At 42.3% G+C, this 25,379-nt stretch overlaps 1 protein-coding gene across 9 annotated transcripts in view; it reads right to left on the reverse strand.

The window, feature by feature from the left end:
• The window catches only part of dennd6b (DENN/MADD domain containing 6B), a 170,043-nt gene that overhangs the window by 138,869 nt on the left and 5,795 nt on the right, over window positions 1-25,379 (reverse strand). For 8 of the 9 annotated variants that reach the window (XM_070897302.1, XM_070897301.1, XM_070897305.1 and 5 more), the window contains exons 3-5: window positions 13,703-13,745; window positions 11,512-11,624; window positions 6,239-6,319 (exon numbers count right to left, since the gene is read on the reverse strand). In XM_070897302.1, the coding sequence (XP_070753403.1) occupies window positions 6,239-6,319; window positions 11,512-11,624; window positions 13,703-13,745 (237 nt within the window). The remainder of the gene's footprint in view (window positions 1-6,238; window positions 6,320-11,511; window positions 11,625-13,702; window positions 13,746-25,379) is intronic. The other variant, XM_070897307.1, reaches the window with a different exon arrangement.

Consider the following 25,379-nt stretch of genomic DNA (forward strand, 5'->3'; position numbering starts at 1 on the left):
TACCTCTCGACCTTCTCTTTTCTAGCATGAACATGCCCAATTTACAGAATTCGTCATAATTCAGTCCTACCATTCCCTCAATCAATCTTCTATATCCTCTCAATAGCTGCAATAACCTTTTACACAGTATTCTCAGTGCAGTCGCACCAATGATTTATGAAGTTGCAGGATAACCTCACTATTCCAGTTCAATATTTACCTTTTCATGCATCCCAACATCTGATTTGCTTTAGTCACTGCCACTGAGAACTGTTGCAATAGCTTCGTTATTGTCAATCAGGATCTCCAGATCTCTTTCTTTCATTTTCCATGTAACTTATTTTCTTTCCATTTAAGAAACCTGGCAGATTATCATAAATCAATCTCGGTCAATAAAGAAGTACTCAGTAAAATAATGGGACTAAAGGCGGACAAGTCCCCTGGACCTGATGGCTTGCATCCTAGGGTCTTAAAAGAAGTGGCTGCAGAGATAGTGGATGCATTGGTTGTAACCTACCAAAATTCCCTGGAATTTGGGGAGGTCCCAGCGGATTGGAAAACCACAAATGTAGTTTCCCCCTATTTTAAAAAGGAGGCAAACAGAAAGCAGGAATCTATAGACTGGTTAGCCGAACATCTGTCGTTGGGAAAATGCTGGAGTCCATTATTAAGGAAGCAGTAGCAGGACATTTGAAAAAGCATAGTTGAGTCAAGCTGAGTCAGAGTTCTTATGTAAAAACTCAATTTATTCAGGTAAGGAAGCCAGTCACACGACTCCAGCTACATACCACGTGCTAGACACTTCATGCTGTAAACAATCACTACAAGGTTCAATAGTAGGAAAAAAGAACAGATCTACTGGCAACAATCAAACATTGATCAGGATATCTCTTAGATAATCGCAGCCCAGTTGACCCTGCAAAGTCCTGGTGCCCAAATTAGCAGAACTGCCTGAAAGACTACTGGAGAAATAGCCTAACCAGTGATTTAAGAACATAAGAATTAGGAGCAGGAGTAGGCCATTTGGCCCCTCGAGCCTGCTCTGCCATTCAATATCATGGCTGATCTTCTATCTCAACTCCATTTTCCCGCACTATCCCCATATCCCTTGATTCCTTTAATATTCAAATATCTATCGATCTCTGTCTTGAATATACTTCACGATTGAGCATCCACAGTCCTCTGGGGTAGAGAATTCCCAAGATTCACCACCCTCCAAGTTAAGAAATTTCTCCTCATCTCAGTCCTAAATGGTCGACCCCTTATTCTGAGACTGTGATCCCTGGTTCTAGACCCACTAGTCAGGAGAAACATCCTCCCCTGCATCTACCCTGTCAAGCCCTGTAAGAATTTTGTATGTTTCAATGAGATCACCTCTCATTCTTCTAAACTCTAGAGAATATAGGGCTAGTCTCAGTCTCTCTAACAGGACAATCCCAGGAATCAGTCTGGTGAACCTTTGTTGCACTCCTTCCTCAGAAAGGAGACCAAAACTGTACACAATACTCCAGGTGTGGTCTCACCACGGGCCTATATAATTGCAGTAAGACATCTTTACTCTTGTACTCAAATCCCCTTGCAATAAAGGCCAACATACCATTTGCTTTCTTAATTGCTTGCTGTACATGCATGTTAACTTTCAGTGATTCCACAAGGACACCCAAGTCCTTCTGAACACCAACATTTCCCAATCTCTCACCATCTAAAAAATTACTCTGCTTTTCTATTTTTCCTACCAAAGTGGATAACTTCACATTTCTCCACATTATATTCCATTTGCCATGTTCTTTCCCACTCACTTAGCCTGTTCGCATCCCCTTGAAGTCTCTTTGCATCCTCCTCACAACTTACATTCCCACCTAGCTTTGTATTATCAGCAAACTTGGATATATTACATTTGGTCCCCTCCTGCCCAGCAGAGCCACCCATGGTGCCATGAACTTGGCTGCTGCTGCCTTCCCCTGATGAGCCATCTCCCCCATCAGTATCCAAGTAGGAATAAAAGGGTAATTTTCATGTTGGCAGGCTGTAACTAGTGGGGTACCGCAAGGATCAGTGCTTCACAATCTATATAACAAGGGAAATTAGGGATAGTGTTAAATCCAAGGAAGAGGCATATAAATTGGCCAGAAAAGGCAGCAAACCTAAGATTGGGAGAAATTTAGAATTCAGCAGAGGAGGATAAAGGGGGAATTAGAAGGGGGAAAATAGAGTACGAGAGTAAGCTTGCAGGGAACATAAAAACTGACTGCAAAAGCTTCTGCACATACGTGAAGAGAAAAAGATTAGTGAAGACAAATGCAGTCAGAATCAGGTGAATTTATAATGGGGAACAAAGAAATGGCAGATCAATTGAACAAATACTTTGGTTCTGTCTTCACTAAGGAAGACACAAATAGCCTTCCGGAAATACTAGGGGACCGAGGGGTCTAGTGAGAAGGAGGAACTGAAGGAAATCCTTATTAGTCAGGAAATTGTGTTAGGGAAATTGATAGGATTGAAGGCCGATAAATCCCCAGGGCCTGATAGTCTGCATCCCATTGGTGGTCATTTTCCAGCATTCTATAGACTTTGGATCAGTTCCTGTGGATTGGAGGGTAGCTAATGTAATCCCAGTTGTACAGGGCCTTGGTAAGGCCGCACCTTGAATATTGTGTACAGTTTTGGTCTCCTAATCTGAGGAAGGACATTCTTGCCATTGAGGGAGTTCAGCGAAGGTTCACCAGACTGATTCCCAGAATGGCAGGACTGACAAAAGAAAGAAAGACTCGATCGACTAGGCTTATATTCAATGGAATTTAGAAGAATGAGAGGGAATCTCATAGAAACATATCAAATTCTGACAGGATGGGACAGGTTAGATGCAGGAAGAATGTTCCCGATGTTGGGGAAGTCTAGAACCAGCGGTCACAGTCTAAGGATAAAGGGGAAGCCATTTAGGACTGAGATGAAGAGAAACTTCTTCACTCAGAGTTGTGAGCATGTGGAATTCTCTACCACAGTTGTTGAGGCCAGGTCGTTAGATGTATTCAAAAGGGAGTTAGATGTAGCCCTTACGGCTAAAGGGATCAAGGGGTATGGAGAGAAAGCAGGAATGGGGTACTGAAGTGCATGATCAACCATGATCATATTGAATGGTGGTGCAGGCTCGAAGTGCCAAATGGCCTACTCCTGCACCTATTTTCTATGTTTCTGTGTTTCTATGCTATTCTGTTTTCTATCCGTTAACCAATCCTCAATCCATGCTAGTATATTAGCCCCAATCCAATGAGCCCTTATTATGTTTAATAACCTCTTGTGTGGCACCTTATCGAATGCCTTCTGAAAATCCAAATACACCACATCCACTGGTTCCCCCTTATCTATTCTGCTAGTTATAACCTCAAATAACTCTTAATAGATTTGTCAAACATGATTTTCCTTTCATAAATCAGTGTTGACTGCCCAATTCTATTATTATTTTCTAAGTGCCCTGTTAACCACGTCCTTAATAATAGATTCTAACATTTTCTTTACTACTGATGTCAGGCTAACTGGTCTGTAGTTCTCTGTTTTCTCTCTCCTTCCTTTCTTAAATAGCTGGGGTTACCTTTGCTACCTTCCAATCCATGGGAACCGTTCTAGAATCTATGGAATTTTGGACGATGACAACCAATGCATCCACTATCTCTACAGCCACCTCTGTCAAAACCTTAGGATGTAGGCCATCAGGTCCAGGGGATTCATCGGCTTTCAGTCCCATTAATTTCTCGAATACTATTTTTTTTACGAATACTAATTTCTTTCAGTTCCTTATTCTCGCTAGACCCTTGGTTCTCTACTATTTCCAGGACGTTTTTTGCATCTTCTTCCATGAAGACAGACACAAAGTATTTGTTTAATTTCTCTGCCATTTCCTTATTCCCCATTACAGTTTCTCCTGTCTCAGCCTGTAAGGGATCCACATTTACTTTCACTAATCTTTTCCTTTTTACATACCTATAGCAGCATTTATAGTTTACAAAGGTTCAGCATAATTTCCTTGCTTTTTTTACTCTATGCCTTTATTTATAAAGCCAAGGAACTAATTTGCGGTTACAACAGTCTTAACAACTTGTTCTGCCACCATCAAAGATTCATCTGGACATTATTAAAATATTTATACAAGGTTGCCACCTACTTCTGCGCTCATCAAATCCCCCACCGGAAATGCACTTCTCAACTTGTCAATGAGACCAACCTCCTGCTCTCTAGACCCTATTTCTACTAAATTGCTGACCACCTAACTTCCCTTCCTGACTCCTATGTTAGCAGATATGGATATTGTTAACTGTTGCCTCTCCTCAGGTATTGTCCCCCTCTCCTTCATATCTGCCATCATCACCCCTCCGTCCTTGCAACTATCGCCCCATCTCCAACTTCCCTTTCCTCTCCAAAGCTCTTGAATGTGTTGTCGCCTCCACATCCGTGTCCATCTTTCCCAGGACTCCTTGTTTGAATTCCTCTAATCAGGTTTCCGCTCCTGCCACAGTAACGGCTCTTACCAAGGTCACAAATGACATTCTAATTGGCTGCGACAAAAGGTAAACTCGACCTGTCTGCAGCCTTTGACACGGTTGACCACACAATTCTGCTCCAACGCCTGCCCACAGTCATCCAGCTGGATGGGACTGCACTCGTCTGGTTCCATTCCCAGCTTTACAACTGCAGCCACAGTATCACCTGCAATTGCTTCTCTTTCCTGCACCATCACCTCTGGTGTCCCCCAAGGATCTATTTCTCATCGACATGCTGCCCCTTGGTGACATGATCTGGCGACACAGCACGAGTTTTCACACGTACACTGATGATACCCAGCTCGACCTCTCCTCCACCTCTCTTGAACCCTCCACTGTCTTTATACGATCAGACCGCTTGTCTACATCCAGCACGAGATGAGTAGAAACTTCCTTAAATTATATATCGAGAAGACCGAAGCCATCGTCTTCGGTTCACGCCACAAACTCCATTCCCTTACTACTGATTCCCTGGCAACTGTCTAAGTCTGACCAAGTCTGTTCGCAACCTTGGTGTCATATTTGATCACTAATTGAGCTTCCTACCTCATATCCATTCTAACACTAATACCAGCCATTTTCACCTTCTTAATATTGCCGTCTCTGCTCTTGCCTCAACTTATCTGCTGCCGAAACCCTCATCCAAGCCTTTATCAACTCTGGACTTGACTAATTCAACACACTCCTGGCTGGCCTCCCTAGGTCAACCCTTCATAAACTTGAGGTCATCCAAAACTCTGCCACCCATGGCCTAGCTCATACCAAGTCTCACTCACCCATCTCCCCTGCACTCGCTGACCTGAACTGACACCCAGTTAAGCAACGCCTCGATTTTAAAATTCTCATCCTGGTTTTCAAATCCCTCCATGGCCTCGCCTCTCCTTATCTCTAATCTCGAATCTCCTTCAACCCTTTAAAATTCCTCGACCTGTGCTCTGCCAATTCTGGTCTTTTGAACATCCTCAATTTTAATTGCTCCACCATTGGTGGTCGTGCCTTCAGCTGTCTAGGTCCAAAGCTCTGGAATTCCCTCCTTAAATCTCTCGACTTCTCTTTCCTCGTTTAAAACGCTCCTTAAAACCTAACTCTTTGACCAAGCTTTTCTGCCCTAACATCTTATATGGCTCGGTGTCAATTATTTTTGGTAAGGTTCTTGTGAAGTGCTTTGGGACACTTTATTACATTAAAGACGCTATATAAATTTATGTTGTTGTAATGATGTACAAAAGCATCAATTTACAACAGACACCATGATAGAATTATGTTGCTTGCTGACTACAACCAAACTTCTCCACAGGAATGTCACCGCTAGTGGCTGTCACAGAAAATCTCTGCACCACTCCTCGATTGGTGAAGCTCAATTTTCACTGTCTGCCCAAAGATTCTGCATTATCAATCAGAAAATCTATGCTAAGTTTTGCAGAATCCATTACAGGACAATTGTACACTTCCTGTGTAAGGAACTCATGTCAAGCCTGAATGTTTGCACACTTCTATTTTATAGCATAATAAATAAATTTAAAAGAAATAGTTTTCTGAGGCACAAGGTTTCATCCCTATTTAACGAGACAGTCCAATAAATCACAGATCTTGTCGTCTTTCTTCTCTCAATCATCTCTCATTAATGTATTGAGGCAGGCCAACTATTCAAACTTAATGTTCTTGTTAAATTGTTGACTCCTAATTATGCTCAAACAAGTCATATTATAAACAAGACAGATTACCTTTTGAAAATACCCTCGTTTAACTGTGCTATCCTTGACTTGTCGGAAGTAGACAAATCCATAATAATGTGCTTGATCCCGCTGAAAAAATAATTTGAATGTATTAACATACAAAACATATCATAGAATCTTACAGCACAGAAGGAGACCATTCAGCCCATTGTGCCTGCATCAGCTTTGAAAGAGTCCCATTCCTCTGCTCTTTCCTCATAGCCCTGCAATTTTCTCCCTTTCAAGTATCTATCCAATTCCCTTTTGAAAGTTACTATTGAATCTGCTTCCACCACCCTTTAAGGCAGTGCATTCCAGATCACAATAATTTGTTACGTAAAAACGATTCTCCGCATCTCACCAGTAGCTCTTTTGCCAAATACCTTCAATTCTTATTTACTCTATTAAGTAGATAGGCGCAAGGATCAGTGCTTAGGCCTCAGCTATTTACAATCTATCTCAATGACTTGAATGAGGGGACAGAGTGTAATATATCCAAGTTTGCAGATGATACAAAGTTAGGTGGGAAAATAAGCTGAGAGGAGGACGTAAAGAGGCTGCAAAAGGATATAGACCGGTTAAGTGATTGGACAAGGTGGCGGCAGATGGACTATAATGTGGGGAAGTGTGAAGAATGGAAAAGCAGAATATTTTTTTAAAAAGATGAGTGACTAGCAAATGTTGGTATTCAGAGGGATTTGGGTGCCCTTGCATACGAATCACAGAAAGTTAACATGCAGGTACAACAAGCAATTAGGAAGGCAAATGGTATATTAGCCTTTATTGCAAGGAAGTCTTGCTGCAATTATATCAGGCTTTGGTGAGACCACACCAGGAGTGCTGTGTAGGTTGACTAGACTGATTCCTGGAATGAGAGGGCTGTCCTATGAGGAGAGACTGAGTAGAATTGGCCAGTACTCTCTCAAGTTTAGAAGAATGAGTGGTGATCTCATTGAAACATAGAAGATTCTGAGGGGGATTAACATAGAAACATGGAAAATTGGTGCAGGAGTAGGCCATTTGGCCCTTCGAGCCTGCACCACCATTCAATATGGTCATGGCTGATCATGCATTTCAGTACCTCATTCCTGCTTTCTCTCCATCCACTTGATCCCTTTAGTCATGAGGGACACATCTAACTCCCTTTTGAATATATCTAACGAACTGGCCTCAACAATTTTCTGTGGTGGAGAAAACCACATGCGTGAATTGGCTAGGATAGATTGGCGAATGATACTGAAGGGGTTGACTGTGGATGGGCAATGGCAGACATTTAGAGACCGCATGGATGAACTACAACAATTGTACATTCCTGTCTGTCGTAAAAATAAAAAAGGGAAGGTGGCTCAACCGTGGCTATCAAGGGAAATCAGGGATAGCATTAAAGCCAAGGAAGTGGCATACAAATTGGCCAGAAATAGCAGAGAACCCGGGGACTGGGAGAAATTTAGAACTCAGCAGAGGAGGACAAAGGGTTTGATTAGGGCAGGGAAAATGGAGTACGAGAAGAAGCTTGCAGGGAACATTAAGACGGATTGCAAAAGTTTCTATAGATATGTAAAGAGAAAAAGTTTCTCCTCATCTCGGTCCTAAATGGCTTACCCCTTATCCGTGGACTGTGACCCCTGGTTCTGGACTTCCCCAACATCGGGAACATTCTTCCTGCATCTAACCGTCCAATCCAGTCAGAATTTTATATGTTTCTATGAGATCCCCTCTCATTCTTCTAAATTCCATTGAATACAAGCCTAGTCGATCCAATCTTTCTTCATATGTCAGTCCTGTCATCCCAGGAATCAGTCTGGTGAATCTTCGCTGCACTCTCTCAATATCAAGAATGTCCTTCCTCAGATTAGGAGACCAAAACTGTCCACAATATTCAAGGTGCGGCCTTACCAAGGCCCTGTACAACTGCAGTAAGACCTCCCTGCTCCTATGCTCGAATCCTCTCACTATGAAGGCCAACATGCCATTTGCTTTCTTTACTGCCTGCTGCACCTGTATGCCAACATTCAATGACTGATGTACCATGACACCCGTCTCGTTGCACCTCCCCCTTTACCAATCTGTCACCATTCAGTTAATAATCAGCCCTCCTGTTTTTACCACCAAAGTGGATATCTCACATTTATCCACATTATACCGCATCTGCCATGCATTTGCCCACTCACCTAACCTGCCCAAATCACCCTGCAGCTTCTTAGCATGCTCCTCACAGCGCACACTGCCACCTAGCTTCATGTCATCTGCAAACTTGGAGATATTACATTCAATTTCTTCGTCTAAATCATTAATGTATATTGTAAATAGCTGGGGTCCCAGCACTGAACCTTGTGGTACCCCACTAGTCACTGCCTGCCATTCTGAAAAGGACCCGTTTATTCCTACTCTCTACTTCCTGCCTGCCAATCAGTTCTCTATCCACGTCAGTAGATTACCCCCAATACCATGTGCTTTAATTTTGCACACTAATCTCTTATGTGGGACCTTGTCAAAAGCCTTTTGAAAGTCTAAATACACCACATCCACTGGCTCCCCCTTGTCCACTCTGTTAGTTACATCCTCAAAACATTCTAGAAGATTTGTCAAGCATGAATCCATGCTGACTTGGACCGATCCTGTCACTGCTTTCCAAATGTGCTGCTATTACATCTTTAATTATTGATTCCAACATTTTCCCCACCATCGATGTCAGGCTGACTGGTCTATAATGCCCTGTTTTCTCTCTCCCTCCTTTTTTAAAAAGTGGGGTTACATTAACTACCCTCCAGTCCATAGGAACTGATCCAGAATCTATAGAATGTTGGAAAATGACCACCATTCCATCCACTATTTCTAGGGCCACTTCCTTAAGTACTCTGGGATGCAGACTATCAGGCCCCGGGGATTTATCAGCCTTCAATCCCAACAATTTCCCTAACACAATTTGCTGACTAATAAGAACTTCCTTTAGTTCTTCCTTCTCGCTAGATCCTCCTTCTCCTAGTATTTCCGGAAGGTTATTTGTGTCTTCCTTAGTGAAGACAGAACCAAAGTATTTGTTCAATTGGTCTGCCTTCTCTTTGTTCCCCATTATGACTTCAACTGATTCTGACTGTAAGGGACCTACATTTGTCTTCACTAATCTTTTTCTTTTCACGTATATGTAGAAGCTTTTGCAGTCAGTTTTTATGTTCCCTGCAAGCTTACTCTCATATTCTATTTTCCCCTTCCTAATTAAACCCTTTATCCTCCTCTGCTGAATTCTATATTTCTCCCAGTCCTCAGATTGGCTTCTTTTTTTGGCCAATTTATATGCCTTTTCCTTGGATTTAACATTATCCCTAATTTCCCTTGTAAGCCATGGTTGAGCCACCCTCCCCGTTTTATTTTTACGCCAAACAGGAATGGGCAATTGTTGAAGTTCATCCATGTGATCTTTAAATGTCTGCCATTGCCTATCCACCTTCAGCCCTTTAAATATCATTCGCCAGTCTATCCTAGCCAATTCACGTCTCAAACCATCGAAGTTACCTTTCTTTAAGTTCAGGACCCTAGTCTTTGAATTAACTGTGTCACTCTCCATCTTAATAAAGAATTCTACCATATTATGGTCACTCTTCCCCAAGGGGCCTCACACAACAAGATTGCTAATTAATCCTGTCTCATTACACAACACCCAGTCTAGGATGGCCAGCTCGCTAGTTGGTTCCTCGACATACTGGTCAAGAAAACCATCCCTTATACACTCCAGGAAATCCTCCTCCACCGTATTGTTACCAATTTGGTTAGCCCAATCTATATGTAGATTAAAGTCACCCATGATAACTGCTGTATCTTTATTGCACGCATCCCTAATTTCTTGTTTGATGCCATCCCCAACCTCACTATGACTGTTTGGTGGTCTGTAAACAATTCCCACTAGCGTTTTCTGCCCTTTGGTGTTCCGCCGCTGTACCCATACAGATTCCACCTCATCCACGCTAATGTCCTTCCTTAATATTGCGTTAATCTCCTCTTTAACCAGCAACGCTACCCCACCTCCTTTTCCTTTCTGTCTAGCTTTCCTGTTGATGTTGAGTTCCCAGCCTTGGTCACCCTGGAGCCATGTCTCCGTAATCCCAATTACATCATATCCATTTACCGCTATCTGCGCAGTTAATTCATCCACCTTATTATGAATGCTCGTCGTATTGAAACACAGAGCCTTCAGGCTTATGTTTTTTTTTAACACTCTTTATCCTTTTAGAATGATGCTGTAATGTGGATTGACAGGTTGTTTCCCCTGGCTGGAGAGTCTAAAACTAGAGGGCAACCATTTAGGTCTGAGATGAGGAGAACTGTCTTCACTCAGAGGGTTGTGAATCTTTGGAATTCTCTACCCCAGAGGGCTGAGTATATCCTGAGAGGGATAGATTTTTGGATGCTGGGGGAATCATAGAATATGGGGATCGGCAGGAGAGTGGAGTTGAGATCGAAGATCAGCCATGAACTTACTGAATGGCAGAGCAGGCTGGAGGGGGCGGTATGGCTTACTCCTGCTCCTATCTCTTTTGTACTTATGAGATAGTCGGAGGTGATCAAAAGCTCGGTCAGAAGAGGGTCTTAAAGGGGGAGAGTGAGGCAGAGTATTAGGGAAGGTATTACAGAGAATGTGGCCGAGGTGGCTGGAGGCACGGCCACCAATGGTGGGGCGAAAAGAATAGGATGCACATGGGGCCAGAGTCAGAGGAATGGAGAGTTCCAGGTGCAAGATAGCACTAGAATATGTCACAGAATACAGAAATAGGGTGGGGAGACGCCATGAAGCGATTTAAAAGTAAAGTAGATAAATATTTGTGGAAAAAAAATTGAAAGGACATGGGGAAAGTATAAGCAAATTGGAATTGGATTAAGTGGGAAAAGAACAAACTTGCATTTATATTGGTAGACGTGGGTCAACGGTAGGCAGGAGAAAGGGGGCCAGCAGGCGGAGGGTGTGGTGGGCAGACGGTGGCAGAGGGCAGGAGGGGTAAGAGGACAGACTGGGGTAGAGGCGTATAATAGATAATACTGATTCATAATAAGTGGATCCAACAAGGAGAAAGTAACCCTCAATTTGTGAGGAAGAATTTAAGAGTCTGGGTTTCATGTACTGTATTTTGGACAATTGTTCTGGACTAGAGCTGGTCGCAAAGATCATTCCAAACTCTGTCAATACATGTTTTAACATCTATTTTTGGACCAGCTGATATGAGATTTTAGCTGTTGAAAAATAGATGATTCAAACATTAAATTTGTGTCAAGTTGACTCTAAAACATACCTGAAGAACAACTGGAGCATCTCGATTGTACTTCTCTTCCTCTCCATTCATGGATATCTTGTGCCCCACTGACTGTCTGATTCGAAAGCTGAATTGTGTGTCTCCAAGGCAACCTGCAGCAATAACAAAAATAGCTTGCATTGCCTATAAGTCAAAAAACATCCAAAAGTGCTTCAAAAATTGAAAAATATACATTGAACCATGAAAGCAGAGATTAGGAGGGTGAGAAAAGGAGTTCCATAGAAAAGGGCTAAGGCGCCTGAAGATTCTGCTACCAATTACAGGGTGAAGTGATGGGAAGGGGTGCACAAAAGGCCAATGTCTGAGGACTGAAGGGTGCTGGAGGGGATAGGATTGATAAGTTGCAGAGATAGAGTGAGACCAGGGCAAAGTAGGATTTGAAAACAAGGACGAGGATTTTAAATGTAATGTACTAGGGGGACAGGAGGCCACTTTAGGGGTGGTGGGTGATCAGCACTTTGTGTGGACAGGATATGGATGGCTGGATTTTGAACAAATTGCAGCCTAGAGAGAGTCTGGCTCAGTGGAAGAAAGCTCATCCGTGTCAGAAGGTTGAGAGTTCAGGCCTGACTCCAGGACATGAGCACATCCAGGCTGACTCTTCACTGCAGTACTGAGGGAGTGCTGCATTGCCAAAGGTGCAGTCGTGCGGATAGGACATTAAACCAAAGTCCTGTTCGAGTGGATGTAAAAGATTCCATGGCACTGATTGAATAGCAGGGAGTTCTCCCTGTGGCCTAGCCAATATTCAATCAATGGATTATCTGGTAATTTACCTAATTTGCTGTTTGTGGGATGTTGTTGTATGTAAGTTAGCTGCCCCATTTACTTATATAACAGTGTGTACTTCAAAAGTAATTTATTGACTGTGAAATGCTTTTTAACATCCCAGAACAGGTAAGATGCTAAATAAGTTCAAGTTGTTTCTTCTTTCTTATGTAGAGGTCAATGAATAAAACTTTTAGGGAACCTAATCATACACTGCAGTAAAGGGTGGCCAATCCTTCAAAGTTCAAAAGCCAGGAAAAAAATGTCTATGAACAACAGCAGTACATTTTAAATATACATTATAATAGTAACTCATTTTGTAACTTAGCTCATCAGTCTGACTTATCTTGCATTGTGTCCAACTATTGACTTGAAACATGAATTATACCCGCTCCTTATCTCTCATTTCTTCTTCCTCCCTCATTCTCTTAATTTGCTGTTTCCTTCCTTATTTCTCTCATTCAGTTGTTGACATCAACTGCTGTCCTGCCCAATATTCCCAAAGACTGAAGATGCCTATTTTGAGTAGACCAATAAGAGTGGCACTGCATTGTCCCAGTGCCACTAACCAGAAAAACAGCTCTACAAGCACGCTGCCCTCTGAGGAGGAACCCGCTAATATAGTAACCTGAACCTGAGGTTCAATCAAACCAAGAGAAGTTAAATATTATCCGTGTCAATTAAACAGTGCATGTCCTGTGGTGCCCATAGTCAAAGGTGGCCTTGACCATATCGATGAACACTGCACATTCCTTTTCCAGTACCACCCAGGTGTGGACAAGACCGTGGAAGAGAGCCAGAGTGATCATAGACCTGTGAATCGCTGTTTTTGCCAGGAACTCTGGGTCCTTTCTTAGCTTCTAAAATTTCAGCCTGTACTCCCTAGGTGTTAAACAGTAAACCTGAAAATAGCTTACTTTACAATGTCATAGTCTATAGTAACACAGGATTAATACAAGAAATATTCTGGAATTCCTGATCTAACACCATCACCACAAGGACCGTAGCAATTCAAGGCGGCAGCCCACCACCACCTTCTCAAGGCAACTAGAGATGAGCAATTAAATGCAGGCTTGCCAGCATCGTCAACATTCCAAGAACAAATTAGAAATTTTGTAAAGTTAAATGGATGAACAGTAGGTGCTGATATTGAAAACCTAGAAACGGAAAAGATTTAGCACATGAAGATACTATTCTTGCCTGTGCTGGATTTAAGCACTCCTTGCACTGAGTGATATAATTTCCCGCTTTATTTCTAAACTAATCCTTAACTCACGGACCTATGAAAAGAGAATAGTAGTAAACAGCAGTAAAAAGGCCAGAATTGAATGATCTGCACAAGTACAGCTCACTACACAAGCCAATAGAGAAAAAGTATGCCCCATTTGAGTAGATTTCTTACCCGAGTAGGAATCTGGAAAGGACAGGTAGCAGATGCTGGTTTTCTGAAAATAAAGAAAAAAAAGCAGAGAGAAAAGCAAACCTGAAGTTAATGAGACTGACTGGGATAAAGATGAGGCAAGTTTTAAACTTTGAGGTCTTCAATGCAATAAATGTCTTTGTTTTAACAAATTAATAGATTAGAAAGTATCCTTGACATTTAAGCTAATCACTGCACAACAGAAAATTAGAACAACTTCCTAAAGGTTGGAAGTGAAAGGAATATTAAGTGTATCTTGAAAAGCACAAGAACTATACTTCCAATTCCTTCACCATTCCATATTTCCCCAACAAATGTATTCATCGACTGATTCCACATTTCGATAAGAGAGGCAATGACAGTTACTTATATTCTATTTTACTTTCCTATGGCTCTGCAAGCCTCTATCCAGCTGAAGGGACAAACAGGAGATAATCGGCGAGATCTCTGCCAATCCCTTTCTATATAAAAAGCTTGCTGTGGATGACACTACTTTGCTTTTCCCAATGGGGAAATGTCTGCCCCCACTCAGCACATCCCTGGACGACATGCCCGAGTAGGGACCCAGCTGCATGAGGAACTGCAGGGATCACCTTACATTCTGTCATCTGATGCACAGCAATATCTCTTCCCTTCCATCTCCCAATATCACAATTGCTTTAAAAGAAAAGGATTGTAAGATAATTGATGAATTAATCTTTTCTGGTATGTATTGTCTACTCATTCAGTTTTTTGTGAATATGTTAAACATATAGAATCATTGATTCTTAAAATCAGGACAGAAGGAGGTCATTTGGCCCAGCGTGCCGGCTCTTTGAAAGAGTGAAACCAAGATGGACAATGGATGAGAGCCATTGGAGGAGGATGGAGTGGTCAACTAAATCAGAGGCTGCGGAGAGGTTAAGAAGGAATAATGCAGCATGGTTACAGACAAAAGAATGCAAGTCACAGCTTTGGTTAGAGCTAATTCAATGCTCTGGGAGAAATCTGATTGGAGAGATTCAAATAGGGAATTGCAGAGGGAACTAGAAGCAATTATTTTACAGAAGATCTAGACTTAACAGCATTAACTGAAACCTGGTTACAAATTGGATATGAATGTAATGTAAGCATATTGGGATATAATTAATTTAGGAGGGATAGAAAAAATAAGAAAGGAGGCAGAGTAGCAATATTGGTAAAAGAGGGAATACATACTGTAGTGGGTTGATATAGGTGAGGAAAGGATACAAAGTCAATATGGTTCCAGCTCAAAGCTAAAGCAAAGGGCTTGATACATTAGTAGGGCTGCATTGCACACCTCCAAATTGTGGGAAGGAAAAGGAAGGGATACATAAGATTAGAGGGATGAGTAGGAATAACAAAATTATTGTTCTTGGAAATTTTAATGATCCATTTAGCCATCGGGACAGGAGAGTAAATAGAGAAATGGAAATGGAATTCCTAAAATGGGTCCAAGACTCCCTCAGACAATATGTTAGTCAGCCTAAAATGGGCAGAAGTGTTGCTGGATCTGGTTATGAGTAATAAATGGTTCGGGTAGATAAGCTAAATGTATGTGAGCACCTTGAGAGTAGTGACCACAATATAAGGTTTAAAATCCCAATGAGGGAAAATTTTATTACAAAAGCTAGAAGACCAGATTGGAGTAGGACAAATTTTAGAAAGGTGATGAGTGAGGTAGCTGCGGTGATGTGAAAGGAGAAATTGACACAAGGACTATAAAGCAATAGTGGGATTTAAAAAAAAAAGATTGCAGAAGTACTGAATAAGTATATTCCATTAAAGAGGTAAAGCACTAATAGTTTTAGGATGTCATGGATAAATAAGGAGGTTAGAAACAAATTAACATTGAAGAAGAGGGCCTACGAGGCCTATAAGAATAAAAATAAAGAAAACAAAAGGAGAATCTGAGAAAATAAGAAAAGAGGTTAAATAAAAAAAGGAAACCCAAGAAGGATGATGAAGAAAACATTTCAAAACATTAGAAAGAGCAGTAAAGTATTTCACAAGAATTTCAGTAAAAAGAGAATTGCTAAAAGCAAGATGGGGCCCTGAGAGGAGAGGATTGCCAATTTGTAGATGATCAGAAAATGGTTACTACAATATTTAATAAATACTTTGTATCAGTCTTTAGTAAAAAGAAAGATATCAGAGAGGAGGTGAATCCTGAAGTAGTTGAGAATAAGGTGAGCGATATTGTAATGGATAACAGGAACATTTTAGGTAAGTTAGCTAAGCTAAAGGTAGACGAAGTGTCAGGGTCTGAAGGGATACATACTGGGATTGCAAGGGAGAGGAGGGAGGGAATTCCAGGATCACTCGAAATGATATTTCAGGCTCGATTTGGTGTGGATCTATGCCAGAGGACTGGAGAGTGGCCAATGTAGTCCCATTTTTAAAAAGGGAGACAGAGCTACTCTGGGTAATTACAAGTCAGTTAGCTTAACATATGTTAGTAGAGAAAATTTTAGAATCCTCAATTAAAGATGAATTTACCATGGATGCATCTAGACAAAGAGAAAATAGTTACAAATCACCAGCACAGATTTTTAAAAGGGACGATCACACTTGACAAACCTCAAATTGTTTGAAGAATTAACAGATATGGTAGATGGGGGAAATGCAGTGGATATAGTGTGCATGGTCTTTAGTAAAGCCACAATGTACCACATTAGAAATTACTAGAGAAGATTAAGGGGTGTAGAGAGATGAGCAAACTGGATTAAAAATTGGTTGGAAGGGAGAAGAGTCAGTTGAAATTTGCAGATGATACTAAAATAGGTATTGTTAATTCTTTAGAAAATCAAAGAAAGCTTGAAAGGGCTAGGGTTCAAGATGGAAAAATGGGTTAACAGGCAGCAGATGGAATTCAATGTCAGTAAGTGTGAGGTGATGCAGTTTGGGGAAAAAAAACAGCAGACTGAATGGAAGTTGACTTAGTGCCATAGAAGACTAGAGGGATTTGAGGCAACAGGTTCACAAGATAGAATTAAAGGCAATCTCTCAGTCTCTTGGCTAAGGGACTGAAAGCAGAGAGCAGAAGTGAATGGTTGTTTTTCAGACTGGAGGGAAGTATACAGTGGTGTCCCCCAGGAGTCGGTATTAGGATCACTTCTCTTTTTGATATACAGGTACAACGAGGACAGAAGATTGGGAAGCTTTTAAAAGCCAGCAAAGAACAACTAAAAAAATGATTAAGAAAGGGAAGATGGACTATGAAAGTAAACTAGGACAAAATATAAAAACAGATAGCAAGAGTTTCTATAGGTATATAACAAGGAAAAGAGTGGCTAAAGTAAATGTTGGTCCCTTAGAGGATGACACTGGGGAATTATTAATGGGGAACATGGAGACGGCAGAAACTCTGAACAAATATTTTGTATCAGTCTTTACGGTGGAGGCCACTAACAATATTCCAACAGTGGATAGCCAAGGGGCTGTAGGGGGGGGGTGAGGAACTTAACACAATCACAATCACTAAGGAGGTGGTACTCAGTAAGATAATGGGACTAAAGGCAGATAAATCCCCTGGACCTGATGGCTTGCATCCTAGGGTCTTAAGAGAAGTAGCGGCAGGGATAGTGGATGCATTGGTTGGAATTTACCAAAATTCCCTGAATTCTGGGAAGGTCCCAACAGATTGGAAAACTGCAAATGTAACAGCCCTATTTAAAAAAGGAGAGACAGACAAAAAGCAGGAAACTAGAGACCAGTTAGTCTAACATCTGTGGTTGGGAAAATGTTGGAGTTCATTAGTAAAGAAGCAGTAGCAGGACATTTGGAAAAGCAAAATTCGCTCAGGCAGAGTCAGCATGGATTTATTAAGGGGAAGTCACGTTTGACAGATTTGCTGGGAGTTCTTCGAGGATGTAACGAACAGGGTGGATAAAGGGGAACCAGTGGATGTGGTGTATTTGGACTTCAAGAAGGCATTTGACAAGGTGCCACATAAAAGGTTACTGCACAAGATAAAAGTTCACGGGGTTGAGGGTAATATATTAGTATGGATAGAGGATTGGCTAACTAACAGAAAAGAGAGTCGGGATAAATGGTTCATTCCCTGGTTGGCAACCTGTAACTAGTGGGATGCCACAGGGATCAGTGTTGGGACCCCAACTATTTACAAACTATATTAACGACTTGGAAGAAGCTATCAGTGTAACGTAGCCAAGTTTGCTGACGATACAAAGATGGGAGGAAAAGCAATGTTTGAAGAGGACACAAAAAAATCTGCTAAAGGACCTAGACAGGCTAAGTAAGTGGGCAAAAATTTGGCAGATGGAGTATAATGTTGGAAAGTGTGAGGTCATGCACTTTGGCAGAAAAAAAAAATCAAAGAGCAAGTTATTATTTAAATGGAGAAAGATTTCAAAGTGCTGCAGTACAGCGAGACCTGGGGGTACTTGTGCATGAAATGCAAAAGGATAGTATGCAGGTACAGCAAGTGATCAGGAAGGCCAATGGTATCTTGGCCTTTATTGCAAAGGGGATGGAGTATAAAAGCAGAGCAGTCTTGCTACAGCTATACAAGGTATTGGTGAGGCCACACCTGGAATACTGCACGCAGTTTTGGTTTCCATATTTACGGAAGGATATAATTGCTTTGGAGGCTGTTCAGAGATGGTTCACCAAGTTGATTCTGGGGATGAGGGGGTTGATTTATGAGGAAAGGTCGAGTAGGTTGGGCCTCTATTCATTGGAATTCAGAAGAATGAGGGGTGATCTCATCGAAACGTATGCGATTATGAGGGGGCTTGACAAGATGGATGCAGAGAGAATGTTTCCACTGATGAGGGAGACTAGAACTAGAGGGCATGATCTTAGAATAAGGGGCCGCCCATTTAAAACAGAGATAAGGAGAAATTTCTTCTCTCAGAGGGTTGTAAATCTGTGGAATTCGCTGCCACAGAGAGCTGTAGAAGCTGGGATATTGAATAAATTTGAGAGAAACAGACAGTTTCTTGAACGATAAGGGAATAAGGGGTGACGGGGAGCGGGCAGGGACGTGGAGCTGAGTCCATGATCATACCAGCCATGATCTTATTGAATGGCGGAGCAGGCTCGAGGGACTGTATGGCCTACTCCTGTTCCTATTTCATGTTCTTAATCATTATCAAAATTCATGATTTTGAACACTATTTTTATTTGTTCCTGGAATGTGGGCGTCGCTGGCAGGCCAGCATTTATTGCCCATCCCTAATTGCAATTGAGAAGGTAGTGGTGAGCCGCCGCCTTGAACCACTGCAATCCATGTGGTGAAGGTACTCCCATAGTGCTGTTCGGGAGGAAGTGCCAGGATTTTGACCCAGTGACGATTAAAGAACGACGATATATTTCCAAGTCAGGATGGTGTGTGATATGGAGAGGAACTTGCAGGTGAACATGCGTCTGCTGCCCTTGTCCTTCTAGGTGGTAGAGGTCGTGGGTTTGGGAGGTGCTGTCGAAGTACCCTTGGTGAGTTGCTGCAGTGCATCTTGTAGATGGTACATACTGCAGCCATGCCGGTGGTGGAGGGAGTGAAATTTGAAGGTGTTGGATGGAGTGCCAATCAAGCGGGTTGCTTTGTCCTGGATGGTGTCGTGCTTCTTGAGTGTTGTTGGAGCTGCACTCATCAAGGCAAGTGGAGAGTATTCCATCACACTCCTGACTTGTGCCTTGTAGATGGAGGAAAGACATTGAGGAATCAAGAGGCAAGAGACACAGCACAAAATACCCAGCATCTTGTTGCCACAGTATTTATGTGGCTGATCCAGTTAAGTTTCTGGTCAACAGTGACCCCCAGGATGTTGGGGATTTGGCAATGGGATTGCCATTGAATGTCAAAGGACAGGCGGTGGTTAGACTCTTTCTTGTTGGAGACAATCATTGCCTGGCACTTGTGTGGCGCAAATGTTACTTGCCACTTATCAGCTCAAGCCTGAATGCTGTCCAGGTCTTGCTACATGCGGGCATGGACTGCTTCTTTATCTGAGGAGTTGCAAATGGAACTGAACATTGTGTAATCATCAGCGAACTTCCCCACTTCTGACCTTATGATGGGGTAAGGTCACTGATGAAGAAATTGAAGATGGTTGAACCTAGGACACTGCCCTAAGGAACTCCTGTAGCGATGTCATTGGGCTGAGATGATTGTCCTCCAACAGCCACAACCATCTTCCTTTGTGCAAAGTATGGCTCCAGCCATTGGAAATTTTTTCCCCTGATTTCCACTAACTTCAATTTTACTAGGGTTCCTTCATACCACACTGGGTCAAATGCTGCCTTGATGTCAAGGGCAGTCGCTCTCACCTCACTTCTGGAGTTCAGCTGTTTTGTCCCTGTTTAGACCAAGATCTGGAGCTGAGTGGTACTGGTGGAACCCAAACTGAGCATCAGTGAACAGGTTATTGGTGAGTAAGTGCCACTTAATAGCAATGTTGACAATATCTTCCATCACTTTGCTGATGATGGAGAGTAGACTGATGGGGCAGTAATTGGCCAGATTAGATTTGTCCTGCTTTCTGAGGACAGGACATACATGGGCAGTTTTCCACATTGTCGGTTAGATGCCAGTGTTGTAGCTGTACTGGAACAGCTTGGCTAGAGGCATGGCTAGTTCTAAAGCACAAGTATTCAGCACGACAGCCGGAATGTTGTCAGGGCCCATAGCGTTTGCTGCTATCCACTGTACTCAGCCGTTTCTTGATGTCACGTGGAGTGAATCGAATTGGCTGAAGACTGGCTTCTGTGATGGTGAGGACCTCAGGAGGAGGCCGATATGGATCATCCACTCAGCACTTCTAGTTGAAGATGATTGCAAATGCTTCAGCCTTGTCTTTTGCACTCACGTGCTGGGCTCCACCATCATTGAGGATGGGGATGTTCATGGAGCCTCCTCATCCCATCAGTTATTTAATGGTCCACCACCATTCACAACTGACTGCGGCAGGACTGCACAGCTTTGATTTGATCGGAGGGACAGAGAGACCAAGTGACTGACCGCCGGATGTCTCAAAATGCTTTATAGCCAATGAAGTACTTTTGTAGTGTAGTCACTATTATGATGTAACTTAGTCAGCTGTGGCTCAGTAGGTAGCACACTTACCTCTGAGTCATGAAGGTTGTGGGTTCAAGTTCCTCTCCAATGACTTGAGCACATAAATCTAGGCTGACACTGCAGTACAGTACTGAAGGAATGCTGCACTGTCGGAGGTGCCGTCTTTCGGATGAGACATTAAACCGGGACCCCGTCTGCTCTCTCAAGTGGACATAAAAGATCCCATGGCACTTTTCGAAGAAGAGCAGGGGAATTATCCTTGCCAATATTTATCCCTCAATCAACATTAACAAAAAACAGATTATCTGGTCATTATCACATTGCTGTATGTGGGAGCTTGCTTGTGCCCAAATTGGCTGCCGCATTTCCTACATTACAACAGTGACTACATTCTAAAAACTACTTAATTTGCTGTCAAGTGCTTTTGAGATGTCCGGTAGTCATGAAAGGCGCTATATAAATCCAAGTCTTTCTTTCTTTTCTTCTTTCTCTCCCTCCAGTCTGAAAAACAACCGATTACCACTACTCTGTTTTCTGTCTCTTAGCTAAATTTGTATCCATGGTGTCCAAGGGCTTCAATTTTTCTAACAAATCTATTATGTGGCACTTTATCAATCGTCTTTTGAAAGTCCATATACACAAAATCAATCACCCTACCTCTATTACTTCAGCAATGCACTCAATCAAACACCATTTGCCTTTAAGAAATCAATCCTGGCTTTCATTTATTAACCCATACTTTTCCAAGTGCCAATTAATTTTGTCTCGGATTATTGGGCTAGAGTTTCCCTAACCTGTTTTTCTGGCACCCTCACTTGAGGTGCGCAGCTTTCGTCCGCCTCCAAGCACGCCGAAAAAAGACGTCGGTATTCTGGTCGCTCCCCAGCCTCTCCTCTGTCGTGGCACAGCGCGGCCCAATGGATTGTGGGCGGAGCCAGGTCCCGGCGCTGAAAACAGTGCCGCGAACTCTGCACATGCGCGCAGACTCCTGGCAGGCCGTTTCTGCAAAAGCTGTATGGGAGGGACCCGAAGCACGCCGTCCTTAGTCCTGGCCGAATGGGCTCCCTCATCGGCGGCCCGCTGTATTCCTTAAGGTAGGACTTCTATTTTTTTTATTTGTTATTTACTGATTGATTTTGGTGATTTCGGTGCAGCATTCCTTCTTTTTTTTTTTATTTGTTATTTATTGATTGCTTATTATTTTGGTCTTGGTTCTTTAGGTGCAGGGATCCTTCTGTTTTATTTGTAAATAAATTGCTTATAACTTTTTGTGCTTTGTTTGGTGCTTGATGGTGCTTTAAATGTAGTTACTTGTGCCGATTCCTTAACATGGAACATAGAAAATAGATGCAGGAGTAGGCCATTCGGCCCTTCGAGCCTGCACCACCATTCAATATGATCATGGCTGATCATGCAACTTCAGTACCCCATTCCTGCTTTCTCTCCATACCCCTTGATCCCTTTAGCCGTAAGGGCCACATCCAACTCCCTTTTGAATATATCTAACGAACTGGCCTCAACAACTTTCTGTGGTAGAGAATTCCACATGCTCACAACTCTGAGTGAAGAAGTTTCTCCTCATCTCAGTCCTAAATGGCTTACCCCTTATCCTTAGACTGTGAACCCTGGTTCTGGACTTCCCCAACATCGGGAACATTCTTCCTGCATCTAACCGTCCAATCCCGTCAGAATTTTATATGTTTCTATGAGATCCCCTCCCATTCTTCTAAATTCCAGTGAATATAAGCCTAGTCGATCCAGTCTTTCATATGTCTGTCCTGCCATCCCGGGCATCAGTCTGGTGAGCCTTCGCTGCACTCCCTCAATAGCAAGAATGCCCTTCCTCAGATTGGGAGACCAAAACTGTACACAATATTCAAGGTATGGCCTCACCAAGGCCCTGTACAACTGCAGTAAGACCTCCCTGCTCCTATACTCAAATCCTCTCGCTATGAAGGCCAACATGCCATTTGCCGCCTTCACCGCCTGCTGTACCTGTATGCCAACTTTCAATGACTGATGTACCATGACACCCAGATCTCGTTGCACCTCCCCTTTTCCTAATTGGTCACCATTCAGATAATATTCTGCCTTCCTGTTTTTGCCATCAACGTGGATAACCTCACATTTATCTACATTATACTGCATCTGCCATGCATTTGCCCACTCACCTAACCTGTCCAAGTCACCCTGCAGTCTCTCAGCATCGTCCTCACAGCTCACACTGCCACCCAGCTTTGTGTCATCTACAAACTTAGAGATAGTACATTCATTTCCTTTGTCTAAATCATTAATGTATATTGTAAATAGTTGGGGTCCCAGCACTGAACCTTGTGGTACCCCACTAGTCACTGCCTGCCATTCTGAAAAGGACCCGTTTATTCCTACTCTTTGCTTCCTGTCTGTCAACCAGTTCTCTAGCCACATCAAAACATTACCCCCAGTACCATGTGCTTTAATTTTGCACACTAATTTCTTGTGTGGGACCTTGTCAAAAGCCTTTTGAAAGTCTAACTACACCACATCCATTGGTTCCCCCTTGTCCACTCTACTAGTTACATCCTCAAAAAATTCTAGAAGATTTGTCAAGCATGATTTCCCTTTCATAAATCCATGCCGACTTGGACCGATCCAGTCACTGCTTTCCAAATGCGCTGCTATTACATCTTGAATAATTGATTCCAATATTTTCCCCACCACCGATATCAGGCTGACTGGTCTATAATTCCGTGTTTTCTCCCTCCCTCTTTTTTTAAAAAGTGGGGTTACATTAGCTATCCCCCAGTCCATAGGAACTGATCCAGAGTCTAGAGAATGTTGGAAAATGACCACCAATGCATCCACTATTTCTAGGGCCACTTCCTTAAGTACTCTAGGATGCAGACTATCAGGCCCTGGGGATTTATCGGCCTTTAATCCCATCAATTTTCCTAACACAATTTGCTGACTAATAAGGATTTCCTTTAGTTCCTCCTTCTCGCTTGACCCTCAGTCCCCTAGTATTTCCGGAAGGTTATTTGTGTCTTCCTTAGTGAGGACAGAACCAAAGTATTTGTTCAATTGGTCTGCAATTTCTTTGTTCCCCATTATAAATTCACATGATTCTGACTGTAAGGGACCTACATTTGTCTTCACTAATCTTTTCTCTTCACGAATGTGCAGAATCTTTTGCAGTCAGTTTTTATGTTCCCTGCAAGCTTCCTCTCATATTCTATTTTCCCCCTCCTAATTAAACCCTTTGTCCTCCTTTGCTGAATTTTAAATTTCTCCCAGTCCTCAGGTTTGCTGCTTTTTTTGGCCAATTTATATGCCTCTCGGTAAGATTTTTCTGTGTGGACAGAAATGGCAACATACGCTGGCCTAAGTTAGTTTGGAGCAACTATTTTCTGGCCAAACGCCTAAAACAGGGGTAAGTGGCTGGAAAAAAAACGGAACTAAAAAAAACCTAACTAACTCACTTACAATGGCGCAAATTAAATGGCCAGAATTGCAACTAAAAAGATAGTCCAGAAAAATCAATTTGCTCCAAAAAAAAAAGGAGCAACTCCTGGGGAAACTTGGGCCCATTGTCTCTAAAGGTTACTCCACCATCGATGATGGACTGACTGGCCTGTAGTTGCTGGGTTTATCCCTCTCCCCATTTTTGTATGAACAAGGGTGTAACATTCGTAATTCTCCAGTCGCCTGGCATCACTCCCATATCCAAGGTGGATTTAAGATTGTGGCCAGAGTCCCCACAATTTCCACCTTTACTTACCTCAGTAACCTAGAAGGCATCCCCTACATACCAGGTGTCTTTTCCACTTTAATGACTGTCAATATTTTAAGTACCATCTCTTTATCTATTTTATCCTATCCTGTGGCATTGGCAGCACCCTCTTCTCTCGTGAAGACAGATCCAGTTGGCCCCATCCTTCCTTTGACTATCCTTTTATTCTTTTGTATAAACGACTTTAGTGTTCCCTTTCATGTTACCAGCTAATTTTTTCTCATACTCTCTTTGCTCCTCTTATTTCCTTTTTTCAGTTCTCCTCTGCACTGTGTATTCTGTTTGATTCTCTACTGTATTATGAACCTGACATTTATCATAAGCCTCTTTTTTCTGTTTCAGTTCAATCTAATTTCTTAGTTCTCTTGTACACATTTCAAGAATTCCTCCCCCTTTGTCCTTTACAGTTTTTTTCTTAGTATATATTATGATACAGTAATTGAAATGCCCGATTATCACTACTCCAGTGTTTTTACATCTTTCTGAAATGTCTTGTGGATTTGCTCCTCTATCTCCTTCCCACTATTGGGTGGTCTATCGTATACATCCATAGCGTAGAACTCCTATTCTGCAACTTAATTCTAAATCGTCAAGCACATAATCCTTTCCAGGGCTGTACAGTATACTTGATCAATACTGCCCACCCCTTCCGTTTTTTCGTTCCCTATCCCTCCTGAATACATTGTAGCCAGGAATATTAAGTTCCCATTCCTTCCCTTGTTTGAGCCAGGTCTCTACTGCCACTATATCATAACACCATGTGGCAACTTGTGCCTGCCATTCACCTTATTTGTCACGCTCCATGCATTTACTCACATGCACTCCAAACCAGACTTCTCTCCTTTGCATTT

Source organism: Pristiophorus japonicus, chromosome 13, assembly GCF_044704955.1.
Source record: "Pristiophorus japonicus isolate sPriJap1 chromosome 13, sPriJap1.hap1, whole genome shotgun sequence".
Lineage (NCBI taxonomy): Eukaryota > Metazoa > Chordata > Chondrichthyes > Pristiophoridae > Pristiophorus > Pristiophorus japonicus.